This window comes from Oncorhynchus clarkii, unplaced genomic scaffold, assembly GCF_045791955.1.
Source record: "Oncorhynchus clarkii lewisi isolate Uvic-CL-2024 unplaced genomic scaffold, UVic_Ocla_1.0 unplaced_contig_10270_pilon_pilon, whole genome shotgun sequence".
In the NCBI taxonomy this organism is placed as follows: Eukaryota; Metazoa; Chordata; class Actinopteri; order Salmoniformes; family Salmonidae; genus Oncorhynchus; species Oncorhynchus clarkii.
The window spans coordinates 36,672-52,078 of record NW_027258489.1 but is presented as its reverse complement, the minus strand read 5'-3'; the positions used below and the strand labels follow the sequence as shown (position 1 = coordinate 52,078).

The 15,407-nt window shown below is 43.1% G+C and overlaps 1 protein-coding gene across 1 annotated transcript in view; it reads left to right on the top strand.

Moving 5' to 3' along the window:
* The first annotated feature begins 331 nt into the window (after positions 1-331).
* Positions 332-15,407, top strand: part of LOC139397103 (platelet binding protein GspB-like) — a 28,525-nt gene continuing 13,449 nt past the window's right edge. The window contains exons 1-2 of the mRNA XM_071143970.1: positions 332-443; positions 10,717-11,675. Coding sequence (XP_071000071.1) covers positions 11,064-11,675 — 612 coding nt within the window. The 5' untranslated portion in view covers positions 332-443; positions 10,717-11,063. The remainder of the gene's footprint in view (positions 444-10,716; positions 11,676-15,407) is intronic.

The window sequence follows — 15,407 nt, the reverse complement described above, 5'->3', positions numbered from 1 at the left end:
AACCTGCTAAATTTGTTTCCCCCTGTGATTATGCAATGCCGAAGTCCTGGCCATGTGTCTGCCGAAAGCCTCAGCAGATTTGGTAGCGATCTGAGGGTTAGCGATTAGAGAGGCTTTCCGTTCTATCCTTAGCCTGGTCCGAACCCACGACAACCAGATTAGCAGGTAGCGGAAGAGACCTCACAGGGAGGGAGGAGAGAGAGCATGGGATGGGGGGGGGGGGGGGGGGGGGGGGGAGGTGTGGTGCTTCAGACTTGACACTTCCTTCTGTCCTCTGATCGCTTTGGTATTGCTCACAGCGTGCAGACTGATGGTTTGTTGTCATGTTGGGAGTCTATATGTAGGGATCTGGTTGATCAGGTTGGTACCTACCTGCCGTTGTGGTTTTTCAAGCAGTTTGGGTCTCCTATCTCCCGAGATTGGTTATCATGAGTGTTGGAAGCGTGAGTATTATCATCTGATGCATCTATACCGGTAATACTTGGGCCCAGAGTTTGCACCTGTCTTTTTCAAGAAGGGAATTAAACATTGAAGATAGAACAAAATATTTAAAGTAAATGTTAGGAGAAAGAACAAGATGTTAGGGAAGGTATGAATACAGATAGTTGTGTTGGTGTCTTGGTGTTAAATCCCTTACTAGTACAGATGGTTGTCTTGGTGTCTTGGTGTTAAATCCCTTACTAGTACAGATGGTTGTCTTGGTGTCTTGGTGTTAAATCCCTTACTAGTACAGATCGTTGTCTTGGTGTCTTGGTGTTAAATCCCTTACTAGTACAGATGGTTGTCTTGGTGTTAAATCCCTTACTAGTACAGATAGTTGTCTTGGTGTTAAATCCCTTACTAACACAGATAGTTGTCTTGGTGATAAATCCCTTACTAATCCCTTACTAGTACAGATAGTTGTGTTGGTAGGTGTCTTGGTGTTAAATCCCTTACTAATACAGATAGTTGTCTCTGTGTTAAATCCCTTACTAATACAGATAGTTGTCTTGGTGTTAAATCCCTTACTAGTACAGATAGTTGTCTTGGTGTTAAATCCCTTACTAGTACAGATAGTTGTGTTGGTGTTAAATCCCTTACTAACACAGATAGTTGTGTTGGTGTTAAATCCCTTACTGAAATAGTAATCTAAACGTCGTACCTGGTGCAGATGCTTAGTAGTGTAAATCTGGGACTAAGACTATCTGTTGCACACAGCGATGACCTGTTATCTGCAGGGCAGCAAAAGTTAAGATTGTTGGGAGAAGAACTCAAAAGGTTGAGGGAATGGCCTCATTGGTCATTGGTTCAGTAAAGACCAAATGTTGCTATCAAAAGAACAACGTTTTTTTGTTGAAGAAAAGACATAGTATAAAATACGTTGTAAAAAAATGTGCACAATTTTAACTATCGGTGAAATCAATAGAACGTATTAGATGCAGCTACAATGCAATCTGTTCTCTTTTCACTGGTTCCATTTATTTGATGTTCATTGCAGCGAAGGCAGTGGCAGGTAACCTAGCGGATAGCCGAGGTGACAAGGTGAAATAATGTGTGGATGTGCCCTTGATGTTGACAATATGGATGATCTGGTCAGGAGCAGAAAAGGAAAAGACCCAGGGCCACAAATAGCAGTTATTCCCTAAACAGTGCACTACTTTGGACGAGAGCCCACATCATCATCGTTCGGCTGCAGGAAAGTCGACCAGCTCTACGGTCACTGGTCCTAAAGAAGTGCACTACATAGGGGGGATAGGGGTGCTATTTGTGTCACAAACTACAATAGATAAGGCTGTCTTCGTTCCTGACCTTTACCAGGTCGGAGGACGTTGTTTGAAATTTCCTCCCCTCACTCCTTCTGGGACCCAAGATCGTCAGCCGTGACATCTCGTGGGGCCAGATGAGATAATCAAGAATGATTTAGTTTTTTTCCTCGTCTTTATTAATGTGTTATCAAAGTGAAAGGCGAGGAGAATGCTATCTTGGTCATCTTCAATCTAATAGCATCTTTAATAGAAAGGTAAGAGGGTGTATACTAAATGCCTAACTTGAACATTAAACAAGTGCAATGGAATGTTATTGTCAGCAGCACCTCAGGAGGCCATTTTGAGATCATTTAAAAAAAATTGCATTTATTTTTTATTTTTTTACAATGGATTGGTTTAGTACTTTACCAGATGTTAAAAGCAGTAGCAAAAAGCAGGGTGTGATGCACGGCAGCCATTTTGCGGCAGCCATTTTGCGGCAGCAAATTTTTAATCACATCAGTGATCACAGTGGAGAGGTGACTCTAGGTGGAGGTGACAGAGGTGACTCTTTAAGAATGGAGGGAGCTTCCCTCATGCTGAATGCACAACAGGAGTGAACAATCACAGGATACTAGATTGTGAACAATTAAGAAAATAGGTATTTTAAGCCGAACCAGGTGTAAATTTGTTGATCTACTCTGAGTCTACCAAACATTAGGAACGCCGTCCTAATATTGAGTTGCACCCCCCTTTGCCCTCCCTCAGAACAGCCTCAATTCGTACAGCGATGGACTACAAGGTGTCAAGGTGTCCACAGGGACGCTGGCCCATGTTGACACCAATGCTTCCCACAGCTGTGTCAAGTTGGGTGGAAGTCCTTTGGGTGGTGAATGATTCCTGATACACACGGGAAACTGTTGAGCGTGAAAAACCCAGCAGCGTTGCAGTTCTTGACACACTCAAACCGGTGCGCCTGGCACCTACCACCATACCCCGTTCAAAGGCACTTAAATATTTTGTCTTGCGCGTTCAGCCTCTGAATGGCACACATACACAATCCATGTCTCAAGGCTTAAAAATACTATAAAATACTAATAAATAACCATGTCTTGTTTGTCTCAAGGCTTGAAAATCCTTCTTTAATCTGCTTCTTTCTCTTCATTTACACGGACTGACGTGGATTTAATGGACAAGATTTGTTTTCTGAATGAGTTCTGCAGGAGACAACCATTCTGTCTCTTCACTATACTGAATGAGTTCTGCAGGAGACAACCATTCTGTCTCTTCACTATACTGAATGAGATCTGCAGGACACAACCATTTTGTCTCTTCACAATACTGAATGAGTTCTGCAGGAGACAACCATTCTGTCTCTTCACTATACTGAATGAGTTCTGCAAGAGACAACCATTCCGTCTCTTCACTATACTGAATGAGTTCTGCAGGAGACAACCATTCTGTCTCTTCACTATACTGAATGAGTTCTGCATTAGACAACCATTCTGTCTCTTCACTATACTGAATGAGTTCTGCATTAAACAACCATTCTGTCTCTTCACTATACTGAATGAGTTCTGCATTAGACAACCATTCTGTCTCTTCACTATACTGAATGAGTTCTGCAGGAGACTACCATTCTGTCTCTTCACTATACTGAATGAGTTCTGCAGGAGACTACCATTCTGTCTCTTCACTATACTGAATGAGTTCTGCAGGAGACAACCATTATGTCTCTTCACTATACTGAATGAGTTCTGCAGGAGACAATCATTCTGTCTCTTCACTATACTGAATGAGTTCTGCAGGAGACAACCATTCTGTCTCTTCACTATACTGAATGAGTTCTGCAGGAGACTACCATTCTGTCTCTTCACTATACTGAATGAGTTCTACAGGAGACAACCATTCTGTCTCTTCACTATACTGAATGAGTTCTGCAGGAGACAATCATTCTTTCTCTTCACTGTACTGAATGAGTTCTGCAGGAGACAACCATTTTGTCTCTTCATTATACTGAATGAGTTTTGCAGGAGACAACCATTCTGTCTCTTCACTATACTGAATGAGTTATGCAGGAGACAACCATTCTGTCTCTTCACTATACTGAATGAGTTCTGCAGGAGACAATCATTCTGTCTCTTCAGTATACTGAATGAGTTCTGCAGGAGACAAAAATTCTGTCTCTTCACTATACTGAATGAGTTCTGCAGGAGACACACCATTCTGTCTCTTCACTATACTGAATGAGTTCTGCAGGAGACAACCATTCTGTCTCTTCACTATACTGAATGAGTTCTGCAGGACACAACCATTTTGTCTCTTCAGAATACTGAATGAGTTCTGCAGGAGACAACCATTCTGTCTCTTCACTATACTGAATGAGTTCTGCAAGAGACAACCATTCCGTCTCTTCACTATACTGAATGAGTTCTGCAGGAGACAACCGTTCTGTCTCTGCACTATACTGAATGAGTTCTGCAAGAGACAACCATTCTGTCTTTCCACTATACTGAATGAGTTCTGCAGGAGACAACCATTCTGTCTCTGCACTATACTGAATGAGTTCTGCAAGAGACAACCATTCTGTCTTTTCACTATACTGAATGAGTTCTGCAGGAGACAACCATTCTGTCTCTGCACTATACTGAATGAGTTCTGCAAGAGACAACCATTCTGTCTTTGAATGAGTTCTGCAAGAGACAACCATTATGTCTTTTCACTATACTGAATGAGTTCTGCAGGAGTCAACCATTCTGTCTCTGCATTATACTGAATGAGTTCTGCAGGAGACAACCATTCTGTCTTTTCACTATACTGAATGAGTTCTGCAGGAGACAACCATTCTGTCTCTTCACTATACTGAATGAGTTCTGCAAGAGACAACCATTCTGTCTTTTCACTATACTGAATGAGTTCTGCAAGAGACAACCATTCTGTCTTTTCACTATACTGAATGAGTTCTGCAGGAGACAACCATTCTGTCTCTTCACTATACTGAATGAGTTCTGCAAGAGACTACCATTCTGTCTCTTCACTATACTGAATGAGTTCTGCAGGAGACAACCATTCTGTCTCTTCATTATACTGAATTAGTTCTGCAGGAGACAACCATTCTGTCTCTTCACTATACTGAATGAGTTCTGCAGGAGACAACCATTCTGTCTCTACACTATACTGAATGAGTTCTGCAAGTGACAACCATTCTGTCGTTTCACTATACTGAATGAGTTCTGCAGGAGACCATCATTCTGTCTCTTCACTATACTGAATGAGTTCTGCAGGAGACAACCATTCTGTCTCTGCACTATACTGAATGAGTTCTGCAAGAGACAACCATTCTGTCTTTTCACTATACTGAATGAGTTCTGCAGGAGACAACCATTCTGTCTCTGCACTATACTGAATGAGTTCTGCAAGAGACAACCATTCTGTCTTTTCACTATACTGAATGAGTTCTGCAGGAGACAACCATTCTGTCTCTGCACTATACTGAATGAGTTCTGCAAGAGACAACCATTCTGTCTTTGAATGAGTTCTGCATAAGACAACCATTATGTCTTTTCACTATACTGAATGAGTTCTGCAGGAGTCAACCATTCTGTCTCTGCATTATACTGAATGAGTTCTGCAAGAGACTACCATTCTGTCTCTTCACTATACTGAATGAGTTCTGCAGGAGACAACCATTCTGTCTCTTCATTATACTGAATTAGTTCTGCAGGAGACAACCATTCTGTCTCTTCACTATACTGAATGAGTTCTGCAGGAGACAACCATTCTGTCTCTTCACTATACTGAATGAGTTCTGCAAGAGACAACCATTCTGTCGTTTCACTATACTGAATGAGTTCTGCAGGAGACCATCATTCTGTCTCTTCACTATACTGAATGAGTTCTGCAGGAGACAACCATTTTGTCTCTTCACTATACTGAATGAGTTCTGCAGGAGACAACCATTCTGTCTCTTCACTATACTGAATGAGTTCTGCAAGAGACAACTATTCCGTCTCTTCACTATACTGAATGAGTTCTGCAGGAGACAACCATTCTGTCTCTGCACTATACTGAATGAGTTCTGCAAGAGACAACCATTCTGTCTTTTCACTTTACTGAATGAGTTCTGCAGGAGACAACCATTCTGTCTCTTCACTATACTGAATGAGTTCTGCAAGAGACAACCATTCTGTCTTTTCACTATACTGAATGAGTTCTGCAGGAGACAATCATTCTGTCTCTTCACTATACTGAATGAGTTCTGCAGGAGACAACCATTCTGTCTCTTCACAATACTGAATGAGTTCTGCAGGAGACAACCATTCTGTCTCTTCACTATACTGAATGAGTTCTGCAAGAGACAACCATTCCGTCTCTTCACTATACTGAATGAGTTCTGCAGGAGACAACTATTCTGTCTCTGCTCTATACTGAATGAGTTCTGCAAGAGACAACCATTCTGTCTTTTCACTATACTGAATGAGTTCTGCAGGAGACAACCATTCTGTCTCTTCACTATACTGAATGTATACTCTATTTATGTATTGTACTGTACACTGTACTGTATTTATGTGGTGTACTGTACACTGTACTGTATTTATGTAGTGTACTGTACACAGTAATGTATTTATGTAGTGTACTGTATTTATGTAGTGTTCTGTGCACAGTAATGTATTCATGTAGTGTACTGTATTTATGTAGTGTACTGTACACAGTACTGTATTTATGTAGTGTACTGTATTTATGTAGTGTACTGTATTTATGTAGTGTACTATACACTGTGCTGTATTTGTGTATTGTATACAATTTGTTGAACTGGTTGATATTGGCGTTATGGGGAAAATGTATATATTGAACAATAACTTGTAATGCTTTCATCTTTAGCACAGTGACTTAGAGTAGATGAAGTCAAGGTCAGGTCCACTTTCTCTGTTCTTGAAGCGGTCGGCTCGCTAGGCCTAAGCTCTTTACATAAAGTCACATGAAGCTTACCTCTGTTGCTGCCTGCCCTTTTTATCCCTCTCTCCTGCTCTCTACCTCTATCCTCTTTAACTCTGTCTCTCCTGCTCTCTACCTCTGTCCTCTTTAACTCTCTCTCTCCTGCTCTTTACCTCTGTCCTCTTTAACTCTCTCTCCTGCTCTTTACCTCTGTCCTCTTTAACTCTCTCTGTCCTGGTCTCCATCTACCTGTCTGTCCTGCTCTCTACCTGTCCTCTTTAACTCTCTCTGTCCTGGTCTCCATCTACCTGTCCTCTCTACCTGTCTGTCCTCTTTAACTCTCTCTGTCCTGGTCTCCATCTACCTGTCTGTCCTGCTCTCTACCTGTCCTCTTTAACTCTGTCTGTCCTGGTCTCTATGTACCTGTCCTCTTTAGCTCTGTCTGTCCTGCTCTCTACCTCTGTCCTCTTTAACTCTCTCTGTCCTGGTCTCCATCTACCTGTCCTCTTTAACCCTGTCTGTCCTGGTCTCTATCTACCTGTCCTCTTTAACTCTGTCTGTCCTGGTCTCCATCTACCTGTTCTCTTTAACTATGTCTGTCCTGGTCTCCATCTACCTGTCCTCTTTAACTCTCTCTGTCCTGGTCTCTATCTACCTGTCCTCTTTAACTCTGTCTGTCCTGGTCTCTATCTACCTGTCCTCTTTAACCCTGTCTGTCCTGGTCTCTACCTCTGTCCTCTTTAACTCTCTCTGTCCTGGTCTCCATCTACCTGTCCTCTTTAACTCTCTCTGTCCTGGTCTCCATCTACCTGTCCTCTCTACCTGTCTGTCCTCTTTAACTCTCTCTGTCCTGGTCTCCATCTACCTGTCCTCTCTACCTCTGTCCTCTTTAACTCTCTCTGTCCTGGTCTCCATCTACCTGTCCTCTTTAACTCTGTCTGTCCTGGTCTCCATCTACCTGTCTGTCTTCTTTATCCCTGTCTGTCCTCTTTATACCTGTCTGTCCTCTCTACCTGTCTGTCCACTTTATCCCTGTGTGTCCTCTCTACCTGTCTGTCCTCTCTACCTGTCTGTCCTCTTATCCCTGTCTGTCCTCTTTAACCCTGTCTGTCCTCTTTAACACTGTATGTCTTCTCTACCTGTCTGTCCTCTTTATCCCTGTCTGTCCTCTCTACCAGTCTGTCCTCTTTAACCCTGTCTGTCCTCTCTACCTGTCTGTCCTCTTTATCCCTGTCTGTCCTCTCTACCTGTCTGTCCTATTTATCCCTGTCTGTCCTCTTTATCCCTGTCTGTACTCTCTACCTGTCTGTCCTCTCTACCTGTCTGTCCTCTCTACCTGTTTGTCCTCTTTATCCCTGTCTGTCCTGCTCTATACCTGTCTGTCCTCTTATCCCTGTCTGTCCTCTCTACCTGTCTGTCCTCTTTATCCCTGTCTGTCCTCTCTACCTGTCTGTCCTCTTTATCTCCGTCTGTCCTCTCTACCTGTCTGTCCTCTTTTTCCCTGTCTGTCCTCTTTATCCCTGTCTGTCCTCTTTATCCCCGTCTGTCCTCTCTACCTGTCTGTCCTCTTTAACCCTGTCTGTCCTCTTTATCCCTGTCTGTCCTCTCTACCTGTCTGTCCTCTCTACCTGTCTGTCCTCTTTATCCCTGTCTGTCCTCTCTACCTGTCTGTCTTCTTTATCCCTGTCTGTCCTCTTTATCCCTGTCTGTCCTCTCTACCTGTCTGTCCTCTTTATCCCTGTCTGTCCTCTCTACCTGTCTGTCCTCTTTATCCCTGTGTTTCCTCTTTATCCCTGTCTGTCCTCTTTATCCCTGTCTGTCCTCTTTATCCCTGTCTGTCCTCTTTAACCCTGTCTGTCCTCTTTAACACTGTCTGTCTTCTCTACCTGTCTGTCCTCTTTATCCCTGTCTGTCCTCTCTACCTGTCTGTCCTCTTTAACCCTGTCTGTCCTCTCTACCTGTCTGTCCCCTGTATCCCTGTCTGTCCTCTCTACCTGTCTGTCCTCTTTATCCCTGTCTGTCCTCTTTATCCCTGTCTGTCCTCTCTACCTGTCTGTCCTCTCTACCTGTCTGTCCTCTTTAACCCTGTCTGTCCTCTTTATCCCTGTCTGTCCTCTCTACCTGTCTGTCCTCTTTAACCCTGTCTGTCCTCTTTATCCCTGTCTGTCCTCTCTACCTGTCTGTCCTCTTTATCCCTGTCTGTCCTCTTTATCCCTGTCTGTCCTCTTTATCCCTGTCTGTCCTCTCTACCTGTCTGTCCTCTTTATCCCTGTCTGTCCTCTCTACCTGTCTGTCCTCTCTACCTATCTGTCCTCTTTATCCCTGTCTGTCCTCTTTATCCCTCTCTGTCCTCTCTACCTGTCTGTCCTCTTTATCCCTGTCTGTCCTCTATATCCCTGTCTATCCTCTCTACATGTCTGTCCTCTCCACCTGTCTGTCCTCTCTACCTGTCTGTCCTCTCTACCTGTCTGTCCTCTCTACCTGTCTGTCCTCTTTATCCCTGTCTGTCCTCTCTACCTGTCTGTCCTCTTTATTCATGTCTGTCCTCTCTACCTGTCTGTCCTCTCTACCTGTCTGTCCTCTCTACCTGTCTGTCCTCTCCACCTGTCTGTCCTCTCTATCTGTCTGTCCTCTCCACCTGTCTGCCCTCTCTACCTGTCTGTCCTCTCTACCTGTCTGTCTTCTCTACCTGTCTGTCCTCTCCACCTGTATGTCCTCTCTACCTGTCTGTCCTCTCTACCTGTCTGTCCTCACCCTCCATGAATGTTATGCAAAAATCACAGCATTCCTTAAAAGATCCCAAAGCAAAGTCACTTCCTATTGGTTCCTTTCAAAATCCTCTTCAGTCCTTGAGCTTTGCTTCAGTCTCATGTAACAACTTAAGGCCAATGTTGTCAACAACGCTGTCAGTTTTTTTAGACAAAGTTACAAATGAACATGATCATATTCAAGCACAGTATCAAGCCTTGACATTGCCCTGCAATTGTTCCTTATGAATGACAGTAAATATAAATACCTCTATTTAAATGGGTTTATACCTAAGATGAGGCCTACTGCCAAGCTCTCTCGTATGTAATCATTATTTAACTAGGCAACGAGGCGTGTTGTATGTTGTATGTTGTATGTTGTATGTTGTATGACTCCTTCCTTTGTATTCATCTGTTTAAGGACATGCAGAATATGTTCAGTGCGTAATGTTTCAGTGAACACCGAACGGGAGAAGTACTTTTAAGTACAAGAAGTACAAGAATGAAGTACTGTTGTTCTATCATACATGCAATAATGTCTGAGGGGGGGAAGAAAACAAACTGTGTTCGTTGTTGGCAGTAACTTCCAAATGGATGTGTCAGTTTCATCAATGACGAGGTTAGCGTCAAGATCACTGATGCGGAGGAAGACGAGCGACCTGTGTCTGCTGTTAGTCTTTCCTCTCAGATCCTGGCATCGCTCAGGGAAGACCAGGACGATGAGGACGACGACCTTCCACCAAGTGCTTCGAGAGCGTGTTCGTGTTCCCAGGACTCCAGTTTGAAAGGTTCAATGAAGCCAGTTGGATTTCGATATAACATATGTTCTGCGTAGCGATTAAGTACCAGTACTGTGAATGTTTTCAATAAAAATGGTCAAAATGAAACCCCCCCCCCCAAAAAAAATAGCTTCTTAGCAAAAAAATTCTCAAGCAAGAATTTTTGCTAGGACTGTTTCTGGGAGTGGTCTGAGTGACGGGCCTCATTGGAAGAGTCTAACGTAACCTGAAAACTAGCTGTTGTTGGCAGAGAAAGTCTCTTTGTTATCGGTCTATTCACTTATACCACCTGGTGATGTTGTCAGGCGGTCCAACCCCCCCCCCCCCCACCCCAGCTAAATTATTTGACATTTCAGGTGGTCTTTTCAAACAGCTCTTACATTAAAAGTGCACTATCAAAATGTTCACAATTTCACAGTATTATTCCAACCTCACAGTTTGTAGAAATATATAAAACACAGGGGAATCACGTTTTTTGATTGCATCATCATTAGCTAATCGTTAACCTTCTCTCTCCTCCCTCTCTTCCAGTGTTGGGCCAATAAGAGGAACACAGACACTGTGTGGACCACCTGCCCCTAGACAACCTTGCCAGCGTAACCATGACAACAACCACCCGCCCCTAGACAACCAGCCGGCGTAACCATGACAACAACCACCCGCCCCTAGACAACCAGCCGGCGTAACCATGACAACAACCACCCGCCCCTAGACAACCAGCCAGCGTAACTATGACAACAACCACCCGCCCCTAGACAACCAGCCAGCGTAACCATGACAACACCCACCTGCCCCTCACCTTCTCTCGACTGAGATAACTTCATCCAGTGACGGGGACTGACTAGGAAGTAACAGCCGTTGGACAGGAAGTAATAAAGATGTCTTCCTATAAGCGCAGCTTCCAGTGCTTCGATGCCATCTTGGACGACGATGGCCACCACCACCACCACCCCAAACTCTCACTCCCCTTTGTGTTGCGTTCTGCCCCCACGCCGTCCCCCAGCAGATCTTCCCATAGTGGGGGTAGCACTTACCAGGAGCCCCTGGAGGACCGAGGGTGCTACCTGTGTGCCCAGGCCATGGAGGCCAAACAGGAGATCCAGAGAGAGGCCCAGAGAGAGGCCCAGAGAGAGCCTTCAGCCTGGTACCTCCCTCCGGTCCACCCACACCACCACCCCCAGCAGTATGTCTGCAGGAGACCTGCCCGGCCTGACGAGCCCACTGCTGAGTCCTCTGGCCACCAGCACCCCCAGCAGTATGTCCGCAGGCGACCTGCCCGGCCTGACGAGCCCACTGCTGAGGCCTCTGACCACCAGCACCTCACCAGGCACAACAAGAAGGTGGTGCTGGTGAAGAATAGCGACCTCTCTGTTCAGAGGACCATCGTGCTCCATCGCAGGACTCTCCGCAGCTTGAGCCTGTTTCTGGAGGAGCTGTCTGAGTTGATGCAGTACCACATCAGGAAGCTGTACACTCTGGAGGGACACAAGGTGACACCAGGGACCGGCTGTCTGTTGCAATAGAATAGAATGGAATGGAATAGAACAGAATAGAATAGAATGGAATGGAATAGAACAGAATAGAATAGAATGGAATGGAATAGAACAGAATAGAATAGAATGGAATGGAATAGAACAGAATAGAATAGAATGGAATGGAATAGAATGGAATAGAATAGAACATAATGGAATAGAACATAATAGAATAGAATGGAATGGAATAGAATGGAATGGAATAGAACAGAATGGAATAGAACAGAATATAATGGAATAGAACAGAATGGAATAGAATAGAATAGAACAGAACAGAACAGAATAGAATGGAATAGAACAGAATAGAATAAAACAGAATAGAATAGAACAGAATAGAATAGAACAGAATGGAATAGAACAGAATAGAATAGAACAGAATAGAATAGAACAGAATGGAATAGAACAGAATGGAATAGAACAGAATAGAATAGAACAGAATGGAATAGAACAGAACAGAATTGAACAGAATGGAATAGAACAGAATGGAATAGAACATAATAGAATAGAACAGAATGGAATAGAACAGAATAGAATAGAACAGAATGGAATAGAACAGAATAGAATAGAACAGAATGGAATAGAACAGAATAGAATAGAACAGAATAGAACAGAACAGAATAGAATGGAACAGAATGGAATAGAACAGAACAGAATATAATGGAATAGAACAGAATAGAATAAAACAGAATAGAATGGAACAGAACAGAATGGAATAGAACAGAACGGAATAGAACAGAATGGAATAGAACAGAATAGAATAGAACAGAATAGAATGGAATAGAACAGAATAGAATGGAATAGAACAGAATAGAATAGAACAGAATGGAATAGAACAGAATAGAATAGAACAGAATGGAATAGAACAGAATAGAATGGAATAGATCAGAATAGAATAGAACAGAATGGAATAGAACAGAATAGAACAGAATAGATCAGAATATAATAGAACAGAATGGAATAGAACAGAACAGAATAGAACAGAATGGAATAGAACAGAATGGAATAGAACAGAATAGAATGGAATAGAACAGAATGGAATAGAACAGAATGGAATAGAACAGAATAGAATGGAATAGAACAGAATGGAATAGAATGGAATAGAACAGAATAGAATGGAATAGAACAGAATAGAATGGAATAGAATATAATGGAATAGAACAGAATAGAATGGAATAGAACAGAATAGAATGGAATAGAACAGAATGGAATAGAACAGAATAGAATGGAATAGAACAGAATCGAATAGAACAGAATAGAATGGAATAGAACAGAATCGAATAGAATAATTCAATATCTCGTAGAGACATTTGCTTTGTCACAAAGTACAGTCATACATAGCATATGAAATAACATATATCACAAGACATAATAACCAGGAAATAAACAGAATGTGTAAGAATTGTTTTTAGTCATCACATTAATAATTTGGTTTGGAAAATGTTACGCAACAGTGGGGAGATTTGAGAGCAGTTTTCTTGTTTTTTTCCCCCCATCTCCAATTGCCTGTGAGAGAGGCCTGGAAATGTGAGCGTGAAAGAGAGGCCTCTAGTGGCAGGAGTTTTGAATACTTTATCTTTACCAAACCCTGATATGCTAAGATTCCATTTTTTCTATTCAAAACCGATTTGTATTAATTACAGTACGAGAACCTTCATCTTTTGTTTAGGAAAAGCCTATCTCTTTAAGAGCCAGAGATCACTCTGGCCTGTTTTGTACCAGTCCAGGCATTTCCTGTCTGTCGTATCCTATTAGTAATTTATGTAACTTAGCAGACTTGCTTATCTAAAGCAACTTACAGGAGCAATGACAGTTAAGTGCCTTGCTCAAGGGTTCAGACAGATTTTTGTTGCTTTTGTCAGCTTGTGGAATCAAACTAGTGATATTTTGTTTACTGGCCCAATGCTCTTAACCACTAGGCTACCTGTCCTCCTGCCCTATTCTACCCAGGGTGAACATACTGTAAGGTAACATGCTGTACTGTTCTCTACTTCACTCCGTTAGTGGCGCTAACACCGCTACTGAAACTCCCCAAGGATGCATCAGAACCAAACCCCTACAGCCATAGGGTGATAATGGATCAGAACCCCTACAGCCATAGGGTGATAATGGATCAGAACCCCTACAGCCATAGGGTGATAATGGATCAGAACCCCTACAGCCATAGGGCGATAATGGATCAGAACCCCTACAGCCATAGGGCGATAATGGATCAGAACCCCTACAGCCATAGGACGATAATGGATCAGAACCCCTACAGCCATAGGGCGATAATGGATCAGAACCCCTACAGCCATAGGGCGATAATGGATCAGAACCCCTACAGCCATAGGGTGATAATGGATCAGAACCCCTACAGACATAGGGTGATAATGGATCAGAACCCCTACAGACATAGGGTGATAATGGATCAGAACCAAACCCCTACAGACATAGGGTGACAATGGATCAGAACCAAACCCCTACAGCCATAGGGTGATAATGGATCAGATCCAAACCCCTACAGACACAGGGTGATAATGGATCAGAACCAAACCCCTACAGACATAGGGTGATAATGGATCAGAACCAAACCCCTACAGACATAGGGTGATAATGGATCAGAACCAAACCCCTACAGCCATAGGGTGATAACGGATCAGATCCAAACCCCTACAGACACAGGGTGATAATGGATCAGATCCAAACCCCTACAGACACAGGGTGATATTGGATCAGAACCAAACCCTTACGACCATAGGGTGATAATGGATCAGAACCAAACCCCTACAGACACAGGGTGATAATGGACCATAACCAAACCCCTACAGACATAGGGTGATCAAGGATCAGAACCAAACCCCTACAGACATAGGGTGATAATGGATCAGAACCAAACCCCTACAGACACAGGGTGATAATGGACCATAACCAAACTCCTACAGACATAGGGTGATCATGGATCAGAACCAAACCCCTACAGCCATAGGGTGATAATGGATCAGATCCAAACCCCTACAGACACAGGGTGATAATGGATCAGAACCAAACCCCTACAGACATAGGGTGATAATGGATCAGAACCAAACCCCTACAGACATAGGGTGATAATGGATCAGAACCAAACCCCTACAGCCATAGGGTGATAATGGATCAGATCCAAACCCCTACAGACACAGGGTGATAATGGATCAGATCCAAACCCCTACAGACACAGGGTGATATTGGATCAGAACCAAACCCTTACGACCATAGGGTGATAATGGATCAGAACCAAACCCCTACAGACATAGGGTGATAATGGACCATAACCAAACCCCTACAGACATAGGGTGATCAAGGATCAGAACCAAACCCCTACAGACATAGGGTGATAATGGATCAGAACCAAACCCCTACAGACATAGGGTGATAATGGATCAAGTTAAAAGTTAAAAGTTCCAGCAAAAGTTGGCACCGTCATAGTTGAATTCAAAAACAATTCTGTGCATGCCCGTTGATTATCCTCAGATAGTTTATCAAAACCGGCAACTCCCCCTCCCCCCCCCCCCCCCCCAAAAAAAAATCATATATCTGAAAGGTCAAATGAGTCACTTCAAGATTTCTCTGAATGTAATATTTGTTCTATTGTTCATTCAGTTGTACTTACTGCTTACAGTGCATTTTTTATTTTTCCAACTGTAAAAAGCACACTGGCAGTTGAACCAGATAAAT